Source organism: Polypterus senegalus, chromosome 2 (genome assembly GCF_016835505.1).
Source record: "Polypterus senegalus isolate Bchr_013 chromosome 2, ASM1683550v1, whole genome shotgun sequence".
NCBI classification, from domain to species: Eukaryota; Metazoa; Chordata; class Cladistia; order Polypteriformes; family Polypteridae; genus Polypterus; species Polypterus senegalus.
The window spans coordinates 283,278,647-283,292,622 of record NC_053155.1 but is presented as its reverse complement, the minus strand read 5'-3'; the positions used below and the strand labels follow the sequence as shown (position 1 = coordinate 283,292,622).

The 13,976-nt window shown below is 38.9% G+C and overlaps 1 protein-coding gene across 5 annotated transcripts in view; it reads right to left on the bottom strand.

The window, feature by feature from the left end:
• The window catches only part of slc6a7 (solute carrier family 6 member 7), a 132,263-nt gene that overhangs the window by 30,295 nt on the left and 87,992 nt on the right, over positions 1-13,976 (bottom strand). For 4 of the 5 annotated variants that reach the window (XM_039745696.1, XM_039745697.1, XM_039745694.1 and 1 more), the window contains 3 exons: positions 6,518-6,649; positions 1,770-1,918; positions 1,559-1,608 (listed from right to left, as the gene is read on the bottom strand). In XM_039745696.1, the coding sequence (XP_039601630.1) occupies positions 1,559-1,608; positions 1,770-1,918; positions 6,518-6,649 (331 nt within the window). Of the gene's footprint in view, positions 1-1,558; positions 1,609-1,769; positions 1,919-6,517; positions 6,650-12,178; positions 12,263-13,976 lie in introns of those variants that run through there. The other variant, XM_039745698.1, reaches the window with a different exon arrangement.

Genomic DNA, 13,976 nt, shown 5'->3' with positions numbered 1-13,976 from the left:
GTTTGTTTCCTGCCTTGCGCCCTGTGTTGGTTGGGATTGGCTCCAGCCGACCCCCGTGACCCTGTAGTTAGGATATAGCGGGTTGGATAATGGATGGATGGATGTTTCTGGCATTAGGCAAGTATCTACATAATCTGTTACGATTTGTATTTATTATATGCAATAATGACTGGACACATTCATTTCTGTGACAGCACAATACTATAAGAGCATGATATGACCCTTTATGCTTATTTTTCTAATCTTATTCAGACTAACAAGCGTAATCGCAAAGTGTTATTTGATACTATTCACAATATTATTTCTCCATCTCAATCTATTACTCAGGTAACCCTATAGTTAGGATATAGTGGGTTGGAAATTGGAGAAATGTGAAATTCACTTTTATTAAATTTAGTGTGTTTAATCGCTTAATGATGCCGACACTCTGCGTTAGTTCAATTGAGCTAAAAATGTTTTGCTGTTGCATTGGATGCTTCTCACTTCAGTGTCTAACAATAGTTGGCCAGCCTTGATGGATTCCACTTGTCCTGATACCATGCTTCCATCTCTGCCATGTACTGTTGAAACCTGTGACCACATTCATCACCGACGGCAATAAAATTAGCAAAACGTGAACGCAGAAAATGAATCTTGAGTGACACATAGAACTTCACTGTTTTGTACGCTTGACGCATTTGTCTACCCGTTGGACATAACTGGTTGCTCTGTAGTTGTCAAGAAAATTCTCAGCATCATCGTTGAATGACTTCCTGTGAACTTACTAGCAGATCTTTGAACCGCCTGTCATTGATGACCTACAGTATCTAATTTGTGGACCACAAAAACGCTTTCATTAATCTTGCCATTTGTGGAAATATCTGTCTCAAATATTGACATCTTTCACCTTCCTTGTTCACAAAATGTTTCATCAGTCCCAGATTTATATGAAGAGGAGGCAAAAATCTCCTTGCTGCGTCACCAAGTGGCTTATGTACCACAATTTTCTGCCCTTACAGAGGGGCCTGTTCTTTTTAATGTAATGAGACTCTTTAGCTCGGCTGTCCCGTTTGCAGTTAACACAACCGGACTTGGTACATCAGTGCTGCATTCTCGGCCAAACTGCCACTACGCTTAGATCACCGCAGATGTTCCAGCTGTAGCTCTTGTACTATATAGGTATAGTTATAATATGAGAGGAAATCATAAAAATAGGGGACATCAATAAAATGATAACGTGATAGGAAAATGTAAATTTGTGAATTTCCCCTTGGGATTAATAAAGTATCTATCTATCTATCTATCTATCTATCTATCTATCTATCTATCTATCTAAAGGTAGTTGACATGATCAGCAGGCCAAAATCCATAAAGTATTCATGAAGCAAATTCTTCACTGCCTAGTGTTATTTAGGAGGTAGACTCGAAGGTAGATCATTGGGCCTGTTCAGGATGCCCCCCTATTTCTGGGGCCACTAATTAGGTAGTGTTGTAAGTTGCAATTGAAAAATGATAATTACTGAGGATAGGAAAATAAATCATCCATCTGACTGATGTGAACACAAAACATGACACTTACTTCCAAAAGATTTCACTGGCACTCAGGAGAGATGCGTTTGTTCCATTGGGCTGGAGGAAGAGAGGAAATCAGATCATTGTTCTCCGTATGATTTATTTGCAGTTGTACTTCTAGATCAGGGTCTTACGCGGTTTGTCGATGCCAGCATAGTGGGTCAGACCGAGTGACACAGCTAAGCTGGTGACAAGTGCTGCGTGTAGCAGTGCCTTACCTTACAGAGGCCAGCATTTGCAATGGCCTGACACGACCAGGGCAGAGGGTTCTGAAAGGACATGCCAAGGTAATAGAAAGTCCAGGCAATAATGACATTGTAGTAGAGGCAGACAAAAGTGGAAACCAGCAGCATCCCAATGCCAATACCTAAGGAGAGAAAGCAAAGGAGTTGAAAGGTCAACCTAAAATGAAACGAAAAACACCAGTCAAGGCGACAGATGTGTATTTATATGCAATGCAGTTCACTACATAGCTGCTTATTAATCAATTAAATAAATGTCATTCTACAAACAGCTCATACAAAAGAGTTACAGGTAATAAGTAGTAAGAACTTCTTTTTTGCACTGTTGAAAAACAAAACCTGAAAGGCACCTACAATGACAGCATTTAATAAAAAAGCAGCACAGATGCAATATAACATTTAACACAGAAAATCAACATTACAGACAGTATGGAATACCAAATCTAAGTTGTGTGTATTCAGCGGACATGGCACAAAGATGCATCGTTCATTTTGTTTTGAGTCTAGGGCTACTTTCACACTACTACATGGCGGCATTGCCTGTCCACACTAAAATAACGTCAATGTCATAGGCATTCTGGGTCCTCCTACACTGGGCATTGGCGATAATAGGAGAAGGAGGTGTCGTGCATGAAGCGATGGTTACAAATGGGATTTATTATATAGAAAACTATGGGATCCTGAGGTGATTTGTCATGTGGTGGGTGCGGCAACGCACTGTATCAGCGTATGCGCCTAACCTCTCTACTCTACTCTATAGTGAATGGTAAATGATTTGCCTTTTGTTCATATATACAGCATTTAAACTGTACAATTATGAAATTTAGATACATGCAGGTAAGCAACACAACAAGCATCATGGGAAGCAGCTCGTCAGTATCCACTATGTTGGAATATGGTTTTCTTCTGTGAAGGGTGACCAGTCAGGGATGAGACGATATAATGAGTAGGACCCAATCAGGGAAGGGCCACACAACAAGCAGTAACTGAAAACTCCGACTCTAAAGGCATTCTTGTCAAAGTTCTACGTTTTCATCCATCCACACTAGAATGCTGAGCTGGCATTTTCAGAGGCTCTGGAGAGGGTTGTTAAAAATATAGGGGTAGTGTGGATGAAAGGCGAAAATGGAGATTAATGTCTGCATTTTAAAATGAAAACATAGCAGTGTGGACGTAGCCCAAGTCAGAGCTGCAGGACCCAAAGCAACTAAACATAATCTTCACTGACATTTCAGCAGTGCCAACAAGTACGTGACTTTGTTCTGATTTTTACCACACGGTCCTCCTTCCTGGTATGTGACTTACCTCCAAGGCTCAAAAAAGTTCCTGCTTTGGAAACATGCAGGCAGAATTGTTTCTGCAAGTGGGCAGGATTAGAGAGACTGCACAAAGCCTTCCTCATCGGCCTGCAGATTTCACACGAGAGTGGAATGCAATATGTCAGCATGTCAGATTAGCACAGTATATAAAATAAAATAAGGCACGAGAGAGTGGAATGTGAGGCATTTAGCATGTCACATAAAAAAATAAAAATAAAAAATGACATTTAGTTTTGGCGCAATATAAAACAAAAATGAAGTCAAAACAAATGTTAAGAGAGTTGAACGTGAGACGTCACAAAAATGAATAGAAATCATGGGAAGAGAACAGAATAAGCTTCCTAACCTTAGCTCAGTTCTGTTCTGCTCCTGCTGAATTTCTGCCTCACTTTATCACAATAACAGATCTTACTCACCAAATAAATTATGAACAAGTGTGTAAAGTGTGTGTTACAGAAAGTCCATCATAAAATGAAAAAGGCAGACAGGCTAAGATCCAACAAATCCTGTCCCTGTGATATCACAGTTCTATTATCTTGTACGCTGAGACTTTAGAAATATTTCGGTGGATAATTGTTTTGACCTTCAGGTCATCATCAGGCCTACATGACATCTGTGGTCATCAGTGAGACCAATCCAGTATCATCTTCTTCTTCTTCATCATCATTTTCCACTTCCATCTGGGGTTGATGTGCTTGATCAGCCTTTTCCATACAGTTTGGTCCTGCACCTCCTCGCCATTCAAGCCCTTTTCCTTCAGATCTTCCTTTACTTTACTTTATCCTTCCACCTCCACTTTGGTTTTACTTGTTTTCTCTTCCCCTCTACTTCCATTCCCGTCACTCTTTTGCCCACATATTGTCTCTCCTCATCATATGTCCTTACAATTTCAGCCATACTTTCCTGTACTTTCTTAGATTTCTCTCCCACTTTTGTTGAACCTCTGATTGTCTCATTTCTTATTCTATCTTTTTTTGCCACTCTATACATCTAACTCAACATTCTTCTTTCTGCCACATCTAACTTCTTCTCCTACCCTCCCTTTACTGTGCATGTCTCAGTCCCATACATCATTGCTGGTCTTACTACTCTTTTCAAAACTTCACATTTCCCTTTCACCTGAATTCTATAATTACACAAATACTCCTGATCCCGTCTTCCAGTTTTTCCATCCACACCACACTCTATGGGTTATGTCTGCATCTAATTTTCCATCTCAGGCTACAACTGATCCTAGATATTTAAATGTATCCACTCTTCAATACTTCTGAATCCTGACCATCATTTAAGCTCATATATTCTCACTTCTTCCTATTTATTTTCAACCCTCTAACTAACAAAGCCCTTCTCCATTCTAGAAGCTTCTTTCCACATTCTCCTTTTTGGTGCTGTACCACACAATGCCCTCAGCAAACAGCCTGTACTTGGAGGACTGGTCTTGTATCGCATGAGCCAACACATCCAAAACCAGATCAAAGAGGTACAGACTTAAAGAATCTAGCCATTATGGGGTACTCTAGCCACCAAGGGAGCAAATCAGACCAACTTGGTGCTGGTCCCAAGAATGGATATATATATAGAGAGGGCAAGTGTCAGAAAGGGCAATCAGCTGTAAACGTTAGTCAAACCCTTAATGGTGGAATCAGTCCAACCAGCTTTGGAAAATGAGACCAGTACCGTATTATCCAGTTATTTAAAAATGAAACCATCTCTGTCCTGGGGTAACCGGACAATGACAAGTTTTAAACTACGTTTGTACATTTGCTGGTACCATCATATCTCTATATATAATCTTCATTTGGATCTTGATCTTTGTTTGTCCGTGAATGAATTAGAAGAAACACTAGATGGCAGTAGAGAGACGGCTAAAACATAGGCATTGCATTAAGAATCTCCGCCAGGCTTATACTACTGAAGACTGTAGTACTCCAGTCACACCTCAAAACGCAGACATTCCAACTAAACAAATTGTTGTGCTTTAAATTAACTAAAGAGATCTTCATTTAGATCTAGATCTTTGTCCGCGAATTCCACGTATGCGTAGACCACCTTCCTGTTTAGTACGTTGTTGTTACTCATAGATGTCAACAATGTGCCGGAATAACGAAAGGGGTGGTGGACAATGTTACACTGGTTAGCTCCTGAGGCCTGGTTAGAGAATGAGATTGCCAAAAATAAAAGGTACGTGCCTACGTAACATATGATTGAAAGAAAGACAGTGGATAAAATGAATGACAGCGTAATGGCAATAAATATAGTTACGTTGTAGCCAGCGAGTGCTGAGCATCTCACAGTTGTACCGTGGCTTGCTCACATGTCAGTGAAGTGATCCCTATTTATGCTTTAAAAAGCCTGGATACCTATGTGTCCCCCTTTTATAACCATTGCTCCGTGTATATTGCCTTACTCTTTCGATTGCCACAAAGCAACCTGCGAGATTGGAGAAAGGTTGAGAAAAGATCGTGAGAGGAAATGACAGTGTCGTGAAAACGAGACGGACTGTGAACGGACAGAAGCAGAAATGCTCCTACACCACCACATAATTACGATTCGGACAGTGATTCCGAGTAGGCCGTTCCTATCGAATCAATATCCAAGGGTTTTCTTTTGTAATTTTGTTTCCCTTATAAAAAATCATAATGCTGTGCGACGAAGGGCCCAGTTCACGACACACAGGGAGCCCTTCACAGACAACTTTAACACGCGCAACGTAGTTAGGAGCACATGGCTAGTTACTTTTATAAATATATATAATCACTGATTTGATCATTTGGGTTAAATCTGATAAACGTTTGTTGCAACTAAAAGCAGTTGGTGGTTCTCTATGTTTTAAATAAATAAATATATACACAATTTGGTCTGAAATGGAGTTACAATAAAGCAAGAAAAGTTCAGACTTGGCAGTTACAGTCCCAGTGAGACATTACGCAGACATATTGCTGTTGGTATAAAGGAGCCCCAGTAGTATTTCTTGACACACGTCTACCAAATAATGTGCTGCCTGAAAGTCCTCAGTGTCAGTGTGCAGAGGGAGGATGAGCATCCCTGTTCATAATGGCACTCAGTTGTCTTTTAATTCTCTCCTTTGCAACTACCTGCAGGGGTCCAGGTTGTGTCCTATAACTGAGTTGGCCCTTTTAAATTACCTTGTTGATTCGGTAGGCCCAGCCCAGCACACCACAGCATAATCACACCGGCCATCTCAGAGTGATAGAAGATGTGAAGGATGTCACTCCCCACATTAAAGGAATAAAGGAATAGAGTTTCCTCAGGAAAAAGAGCCTGCGAGTTCCAAGACCAGTCCAACAGTCAGTAATGTGGACCCCCAAGTACTTATATGCCCGTATGTGCTCTACATTTGCCCAAATGAGAAGAACATGAGATGAAGGAAGAGAAGAAACCTACCTTTCAGGAGAGGACAGCACTTCCACACCATGATGGGGCCAGCAGATCCATACTGTCCAAGGCTGAGCTCCATAAGAAAGAGAGGCAGCCCGGTGAACAGCAGCATAATAGTATAAGGGATCAAGAAGACGCCTGCAATGACAGCAGAGAAGTCACTAGGTCAGGTTTTCTTTCGCATTTTCAACAATGTACGTTATTCTGAATAAAATGTCATTCTGTTTGTTGTACTGATCTATAATGTTGCACTCAGAGTGAGCATCCCATCATCAACGCTTCCACCTTGCTTTTGGGATAAGATCAGTCTCCCCTTGACTAAATTGGAATTAGGTTAATAGAATACAATGAAATTTCAGGTTTCTTGCCATTGTATAACAACATGGATTCACCTGCAAGACCATCTGATTTACAACTGTAAGCTTTTTAAAAATGTTGTGAACTGATCTCATTAGAATAGACAAAAACGGGATTTGTTTTCTCTTTATTCGTTTATTTTTCTCAACTTTGTCCCTCACAGATGTGGACATATATTTTTGTTAACCTTCAAAAATTTTTATGTCTGAAAGGGTTAAATAAATGACTTAAGTTTTTGTTCCTTCTTTTGTGCTGCTGCCAGCTTAACATGCCAATTAAGCGAGTGGCTCCACCAGTTTCCTGTATGGCATGGCTGAATGTGGCAACAAACCAATCAAAGGGAAGAAAAAAAAAAACTGTCAGAAGTGTTTTTATGGAAAACATGCAAATGCTTGTGGGTTCATATTTAGATCATTAATGCAGAATACAAATGGAGAACAATGTAATCTTATTATGGGGAAAAATAATTGATAGTGCAGCAAAAGTGAATTTGAGAATTTGATCAAAAAAGCAGCAGAGAAGCATACCTTGAGACAAACGCCTGGACACGTGACCAATGCAATATATGAAACTGTGATCTGATTTTTGTTTTAAAGTGAAGTTTCAACCTGGGGTGGTCTGTTGCTTTTATTAACTCCTGGGTAGATACTTTTAGCTTGAACATTAAAAAGTAAAATAGAATAATTAATAGGAAACAAGTAGAAAATATTTGCTTTCTCTCTATAATTTCTACCTTTTCTTTCCAGTATAAATAAGGTGACGGGGAGTGTGGGCTGCTTACTGTATCACAGACTTGGCACCAGTCATTAGGAAACCTGTGACAAGAACAGGCCATTCAGCCCAACATGCTCATCCATCCTATTCACCTCGATTATCCAAGATTTGAGATTGGAAGGTCCATAAAAGTCCTGCTCCTTGGTTATTTACTCCACGTGTCTATGGTGCTTTACATTCATATCGCCACACTTTATAATCCATAATCAATTCACAGCATTGGGGGAAAGCAGAATACTCTGTGAAATCGAAATGCACAGGAGAATAACTATGGCGTTATTTCAGTGCCACTATTCTGAGCGCACGTAAAAAAATATTGCAAGTGCAAGTGTTGCATTTTGAGGAGAAATTTATTTTGAGCGTACAAAAGCTGAATTTGAGTGAACAAAATGCATTGCTGCGTGCAAAAAATGTATTTCAGTGTTTGCGCTTATCCATATACACACACACAATAGCACCCCCTCTCGCTCAGTTTTTCATTTGCGCTTGCTCGCAATGTGTTGCTTGCGCTCACAACATTCTCTGCTGCGAGCGCTCAACTCTCTGTACACTGTTATAAGTGTGCCACAAAACCAACCAATCACAGACTTGGTTTCAAAAATTCTGATTGGCTCTTACGGTCTCCAATCAGCTCGCTAGCTGCTGCATTCCGGAAACAGTCCGAAATGTAGCTAAATCCAGCTAAACTCAATTAAACCCCAATTTGCGGATAATATCTTTAATTATTTTATTTTAAAATATATTATTTGTTAAGACTATCGTTGGTGTAGTATAATGTAGTTGCATTATACAACCATGCCAACTGACTCTCCAAATTATATTTGAGTAGCTCTCTTTTATGTCGTCGAATACTGAACAGCAGCACGAAAACAACATGTCCCGGCCACATGTAAGTAATATAAAATCATTTTGTACATTATTATTCGCTTGATAACTGACGTTAGCTAATTTTCAAACTATGCAAACTTGCAAAATGATGTACCTCATGTAGTTCGTTTTATGGGTTGTTTATTTTTGTCTGAGATACGTCATTTCATTGTATTTTTCTAACTACTTGTCCATGTTTGCTGCTTTTAACAGGACATACTGAGACAGCAAATGATGCATAGACTCCTCTCTAAACTGGAAGCTGCTTTAAACCAACAACCACTAAATCTGGATTATTTGGAGTTCTTGACTCGTCATGAGCTTGTTCTGTTTGAATCTTTCTCTCAGCAAATAGGTGGTCTGTCAGAGGTTACAGAGGCTCTACAAAATGTTCATCATCTGGTTCAGTGTGAAATTAACATCACCTCTGTGGGAATTATTGAACTGGAAACAGAAGTTGGTCTGGGACCTGGCCACCCCAAAATCGTACTAGAGAGAGAAAAACTGAAGAACTTGTTGGACACTCAGCTGCCAGTCAGCTGCATCGCTAAATGTCTTGGTGTTTCAAGAAGAACAATCTTCAGGAGGATGCAAGAATTTGACTTGTCTGTGAGAGGAACATACAGCACAATGAATGACCAAGAGCTGGACAACATCATATCGGCTATCAAAAATCAGATGCCAAATGCTGGCTATCGAATGGTTCAAGGACATTTGGTTTCTATGGGTCTCCGTGTTCAGTGGTGGAGAATGATGGCCTCCATGCATCGAGTTGATGCTGTTGGGATCTTCACACGGATTACAGAACTAGGCTGTGTTGTGCGAAGAAGCTACTCGGTGCGAGGCCCTCTCTCCCTTGTCCACATAGACACAAATCACAAGCTAATAAGGTAAAATACCCACTTATATAGCTCTAATAAAAGTTGGGCAGAAAGATGCACGTTATACTTTAAATCTGTTTTAATCAACCTTATCTGATAGGTCTTTCAGTGTGTTTATAATATTTTAAAAGCACTTCATAGAGTAATATTAAGTAAAAGGATTACAGGATGTGTAACAAAAGCAGTAATATTGTTAATTGTAAATTTTCTTGAGCAATTATTTACACTTTGTATATCGATATTTTCCATGATAACAAGCCTATCAACACATAATATGGTAAGTGCTCCTGAAAACTTAAAAAAAAAATCATGACAAGGGAACTAAAATATTAAGTCTCATTGAACTTATCCACTTTCACATATAAAAATGTTGGTATTATTTTCAGCACACCTGACAAGTGTCCAGTTTAAATCAGTGGCAAGTTTGCATACTGAAAAATGTATTTTCAATGTCTTACATGTTCTGCAAATCAAGCCTTAGTGAGATTGTTTTCCCTCTGAAACAGGTACAATGTTGTGATCTTTGGTGGAGTGGATGGCTACTCAAGGAAGGTAAAATTTAAACTGTTATGTAGAATATTTGGTAGTTTTGAAATGAGAGCTGTATTAGGTTATTTCTTTATGAACATCAATTATTCAGCAAGCCAACATAGTGGACGATTTGCAATTTAAAAAAAAAATTATAATCAGTTCTTTACAAAAAAGGTTCAACTAAAAGACCATTTTTATTTTTGATAAGTACTACCAATATTGATGTATAGACTACTCAAGCTTTGAATTATGGTTTTGAACATAGAACCGTACAATGTTCCTTGAACACTTATTATGGAACTGCATTATTAACTGAAAAACTATACATGATCTGAAACCAGATCTTTAATTTTCCATTTGTTTTTACTGCAGGTCCTGTACTTGGATGCAGCAACTAACAACAGGGCAAAAACTGCATTCTCATTTTTCCTGAGATCAGCCCAGCTTCACGGCTTGCCATCAAGGTTTAATGCCCTGATCAAATTTATATGCTAGCAACAAGTTTCATTAAAGACAACTTCCTTAAAAATGTATTTTTATCATAGGGTTAGGGCAGATCAAGGAGTAGAAAACCTGGACATTGCACATTTCATGTTTGCCACAAGAGGAACAGGGAGAGCGAGTTTCATATCTGGAAAGAGTGTCCACAATCAGAGGTTAGTCTTTTGATGTTTTTTTTATATTATTATTGACTGCATGGGTAGATTGTTGTAGCAGTTCTGATATTGATTTAAAGCATATAATACCATAAATCCAAATTCAAATGTATTTACAGAGTAGAACGACTTTGGCGTGATGTCTGGATTGCAGTCACTAGCAAGTACCATGATGTTCTTCACTCACTTGAGGAGGATGGCCTGCTTGACATTTCAGATGTCATTCATCTCTTTGTGTCCACTACATCTTTGTCCCTCGACTCCGAGCAGATCTTGTCACCTTTGTTGGAGGATGGAATAATCATCCCCTCAGGACAGAAGGTGGTTTCACTCCTGAACAGCTCTGGTGTATGGGACATCTACAAGAGCTGGATGAGGGCGAGAGACTTGAGGTACCAGATCATAATTTTTTGCTCTTCTGAAATTAACATATTAAACACTTGTGGCACATCTGCGAGATGCTTCTGGTGATTTTATACATTCTTGCCTATCAATTACCACTAATGTAAATCACAGTAAGAAGAACATGAAAACAAAGGCATTCTTTTTAAATTGTTGTATTTATTGGAAAAACGCTTACACAAAATAACATTACTCCCAAAAGTACCTATTCTGGAATAATGACTATTATATATGTTTGTGGATTTGAAGGAGCTTCAGGATCCAGGCATTGACTGGGAGAGTGCTGTACTGCAAGAAGAATCTAACAGCACAGTTGTGGTTCCTGAAATTGAATGCCCACTGGATGAGGAAACCCTGGAGGGACTTCAGAGAACAATTAATCCCTTGGAACATTCAGAATCTTACGGTCGTGACCTGTATATACAATTCTTGCTACTGGTGTCAAACCAACAGTGACACTTAAGATGGACGTGAAAGTCAACGCTCTTTTGTTCTCAAATACTGGATTTCTTTGCTGAAAGATTACAGATTACAATTCAGATTACAAGTAGACAATCAAACAAAGCACTTGCTTAATATCTATCAACGTAGGACCCTACACAAAGTTTTGAAGTCTTATCATTTTCATGAAACAGCTACGAACATCTTAACAGCTAATGTTTAGAAACATTTTTACTCATTTAGTTTCCAAATTACAAGACAACAATGTGTTAAACTCTGTGGAATCCACCACCATATCTAACTGCTGCACTCATTATGGTTTTAAACATTGTGTACGTGTCCAGATGCTGCACTGGAAAAGTCACAGTACAAGTGCATGCGCTCACAACTGGGTAACAAATTGAGTGATCTCCCAGCCGCTCCTTACATTCGTGGTCAAACTTGCATGTTATTTTGAAATGTCTCTTTTCATCAGGAAGGATGGGAACATGGGACTGGCCGGTCATCCACTGGAGCACATGCTGGACAGCAAGAGACTCTGATTTTTCACCACCTGCACCGCCTGTGTTTCCATCTGTAATGTTTGAAAATGTTTCTGAAGTCTTTTCTAAATAAAAAGCAATCTGGATTACAATGTTTTAAATTAACAACTAAGAATACTTCCTAGTGCCCTGTATGTTAAAGCAAAAATATTTAACAGATGCATACGGTATATATACACAATACTATAGGTATATACAGCTAATACTATATAGTACCTGATGCTTCAATCTCCTGCAAGAAATCTTGCAAAAATTTATGATCTTCCTCTCAGTTCTCTCCCTAGATGTCCCCTTTTCACTGAAATGTGGTTGGCAGCTCATCATAATGAAATCAGCGTCTGGCTGTAAATAAGGAAATAAAGTAGATTATATTATAGATATATTGTTCATTCAAAACTAATAAATAAATACAGGATAACTACAGTACAGATAAGTGGACTGTCTTCGGATCAGACTGAAGCTGCTATGTTAATACTTACTTTGAGGATTTTCCCAGGCACAAACAAACTGTGGCAAGCTTCAGGATTTACAGCCATCAGGTTCACAAGACCATACAGTTCCATGCCCTTTCTGAGCTGCTGTAGCATTGGAATCAGTCTTGTTGTAGAGTGTAAGACAATGGCACTTAAAGAAAACAAAACAAAATGAAAAACTAGTTGGGGATGGGTTAATGATCTCTCTGACTTTTCTCGCACCGTATCATGCTTTCCTTACTATCCATCTTTATCTGGTTTGTGTATCCACAGGTGACAATTTCATCAGCCCACAACATCAGAGACTGTATGTCTGCTGCATCTTCAACCTGGAAATGTATAATGTGAAAGAGGAAATACAGAAGGTTAAAAGTGTTTAAAACACCATACTCATAATATATCATGTGCCAGAGCTAAACCAGGTGCTCACTTTGCTGATGAGCAGGGAAGATTCCACATCTGCAACATCCTCCTTAGACAGACAGCTGAAATCAACCTCTCCTGAGCAGAGGAAATTGTAGCACCATTCTTTGAAAAAGGCAGGAGATGGGCCTCCTTGGGCGAGGCTGACTGCAATTATTTCACCAACAGTTCTGTGAAGACAAATGATTATAATTCATTTTCAGGTAACATTTACAAAAATATCGGATGCGTATTAAATGTAATACACAAAGCTCGTATGTAACCAACCTGAAGTTTTCATTATCAAGATCGGTCAGAGAATACTTGGGGTTTTTGCCCTTGTTCTCAGGTCCTTCAAAGAATCTGCTTTCAATACCTGAAATCATGTCTTTCATACAAAAAATATCCGCATTTTTAAGTTATCCATTATTTTTGACACTAGGACAAAACAGGTAATAGGCAACTCACCACTCAAAACTCTTTCCTAAGTGCTCCTGTATCCACGCCTGCCTCTCCAATGAAAACCACCCTAAGAACACTGGTGGGAGATGCAGATTTTTTTCTCTGCCACTGGAGAATGCCTCTGTCTGGAAGGTCTTCTCTGTCCACACACAACTTAAATTCTGTTGTGGTGTCGACTTGTTGTTCAAGGCAACGCAATACATCTTCCACGCTTAACAAAAACAGGGTAGAAAACATCCTAAGTTCTCAAAGAAAAATAATCATCTTTAGATTAAAAGAGGCTACCACATTAAACTTGATTAGAACTTATCGCAGCATGTTCTGTGCAACAATCTTTAACCATAATTTAAAGTAGTGTGATCATAAAATGTTTTATATCAAATTAAAACCCAGCTATTGTTTAAAAGATCTTACACATAATTTTAACAAATGGTTCTGCATAATAGTGTGTATATGAACTATAATAGAGCAAAGATTACCTGTCTGTTGTGCATACTGAAGTTTGAGTTGGTGTGCATGTAGTTTGGTCATTTTCTTCAGGCACCATGCATTGAAAGCTGTTGTGAAACAAAGTAAAAAAAAAATACATATGTTTGCGTGGACTGTTACTGAATAACATTTTTTCATAAATGGCTGAAAAAAGATTACCTATCCCCACACAGACTTGCGTGGACTGT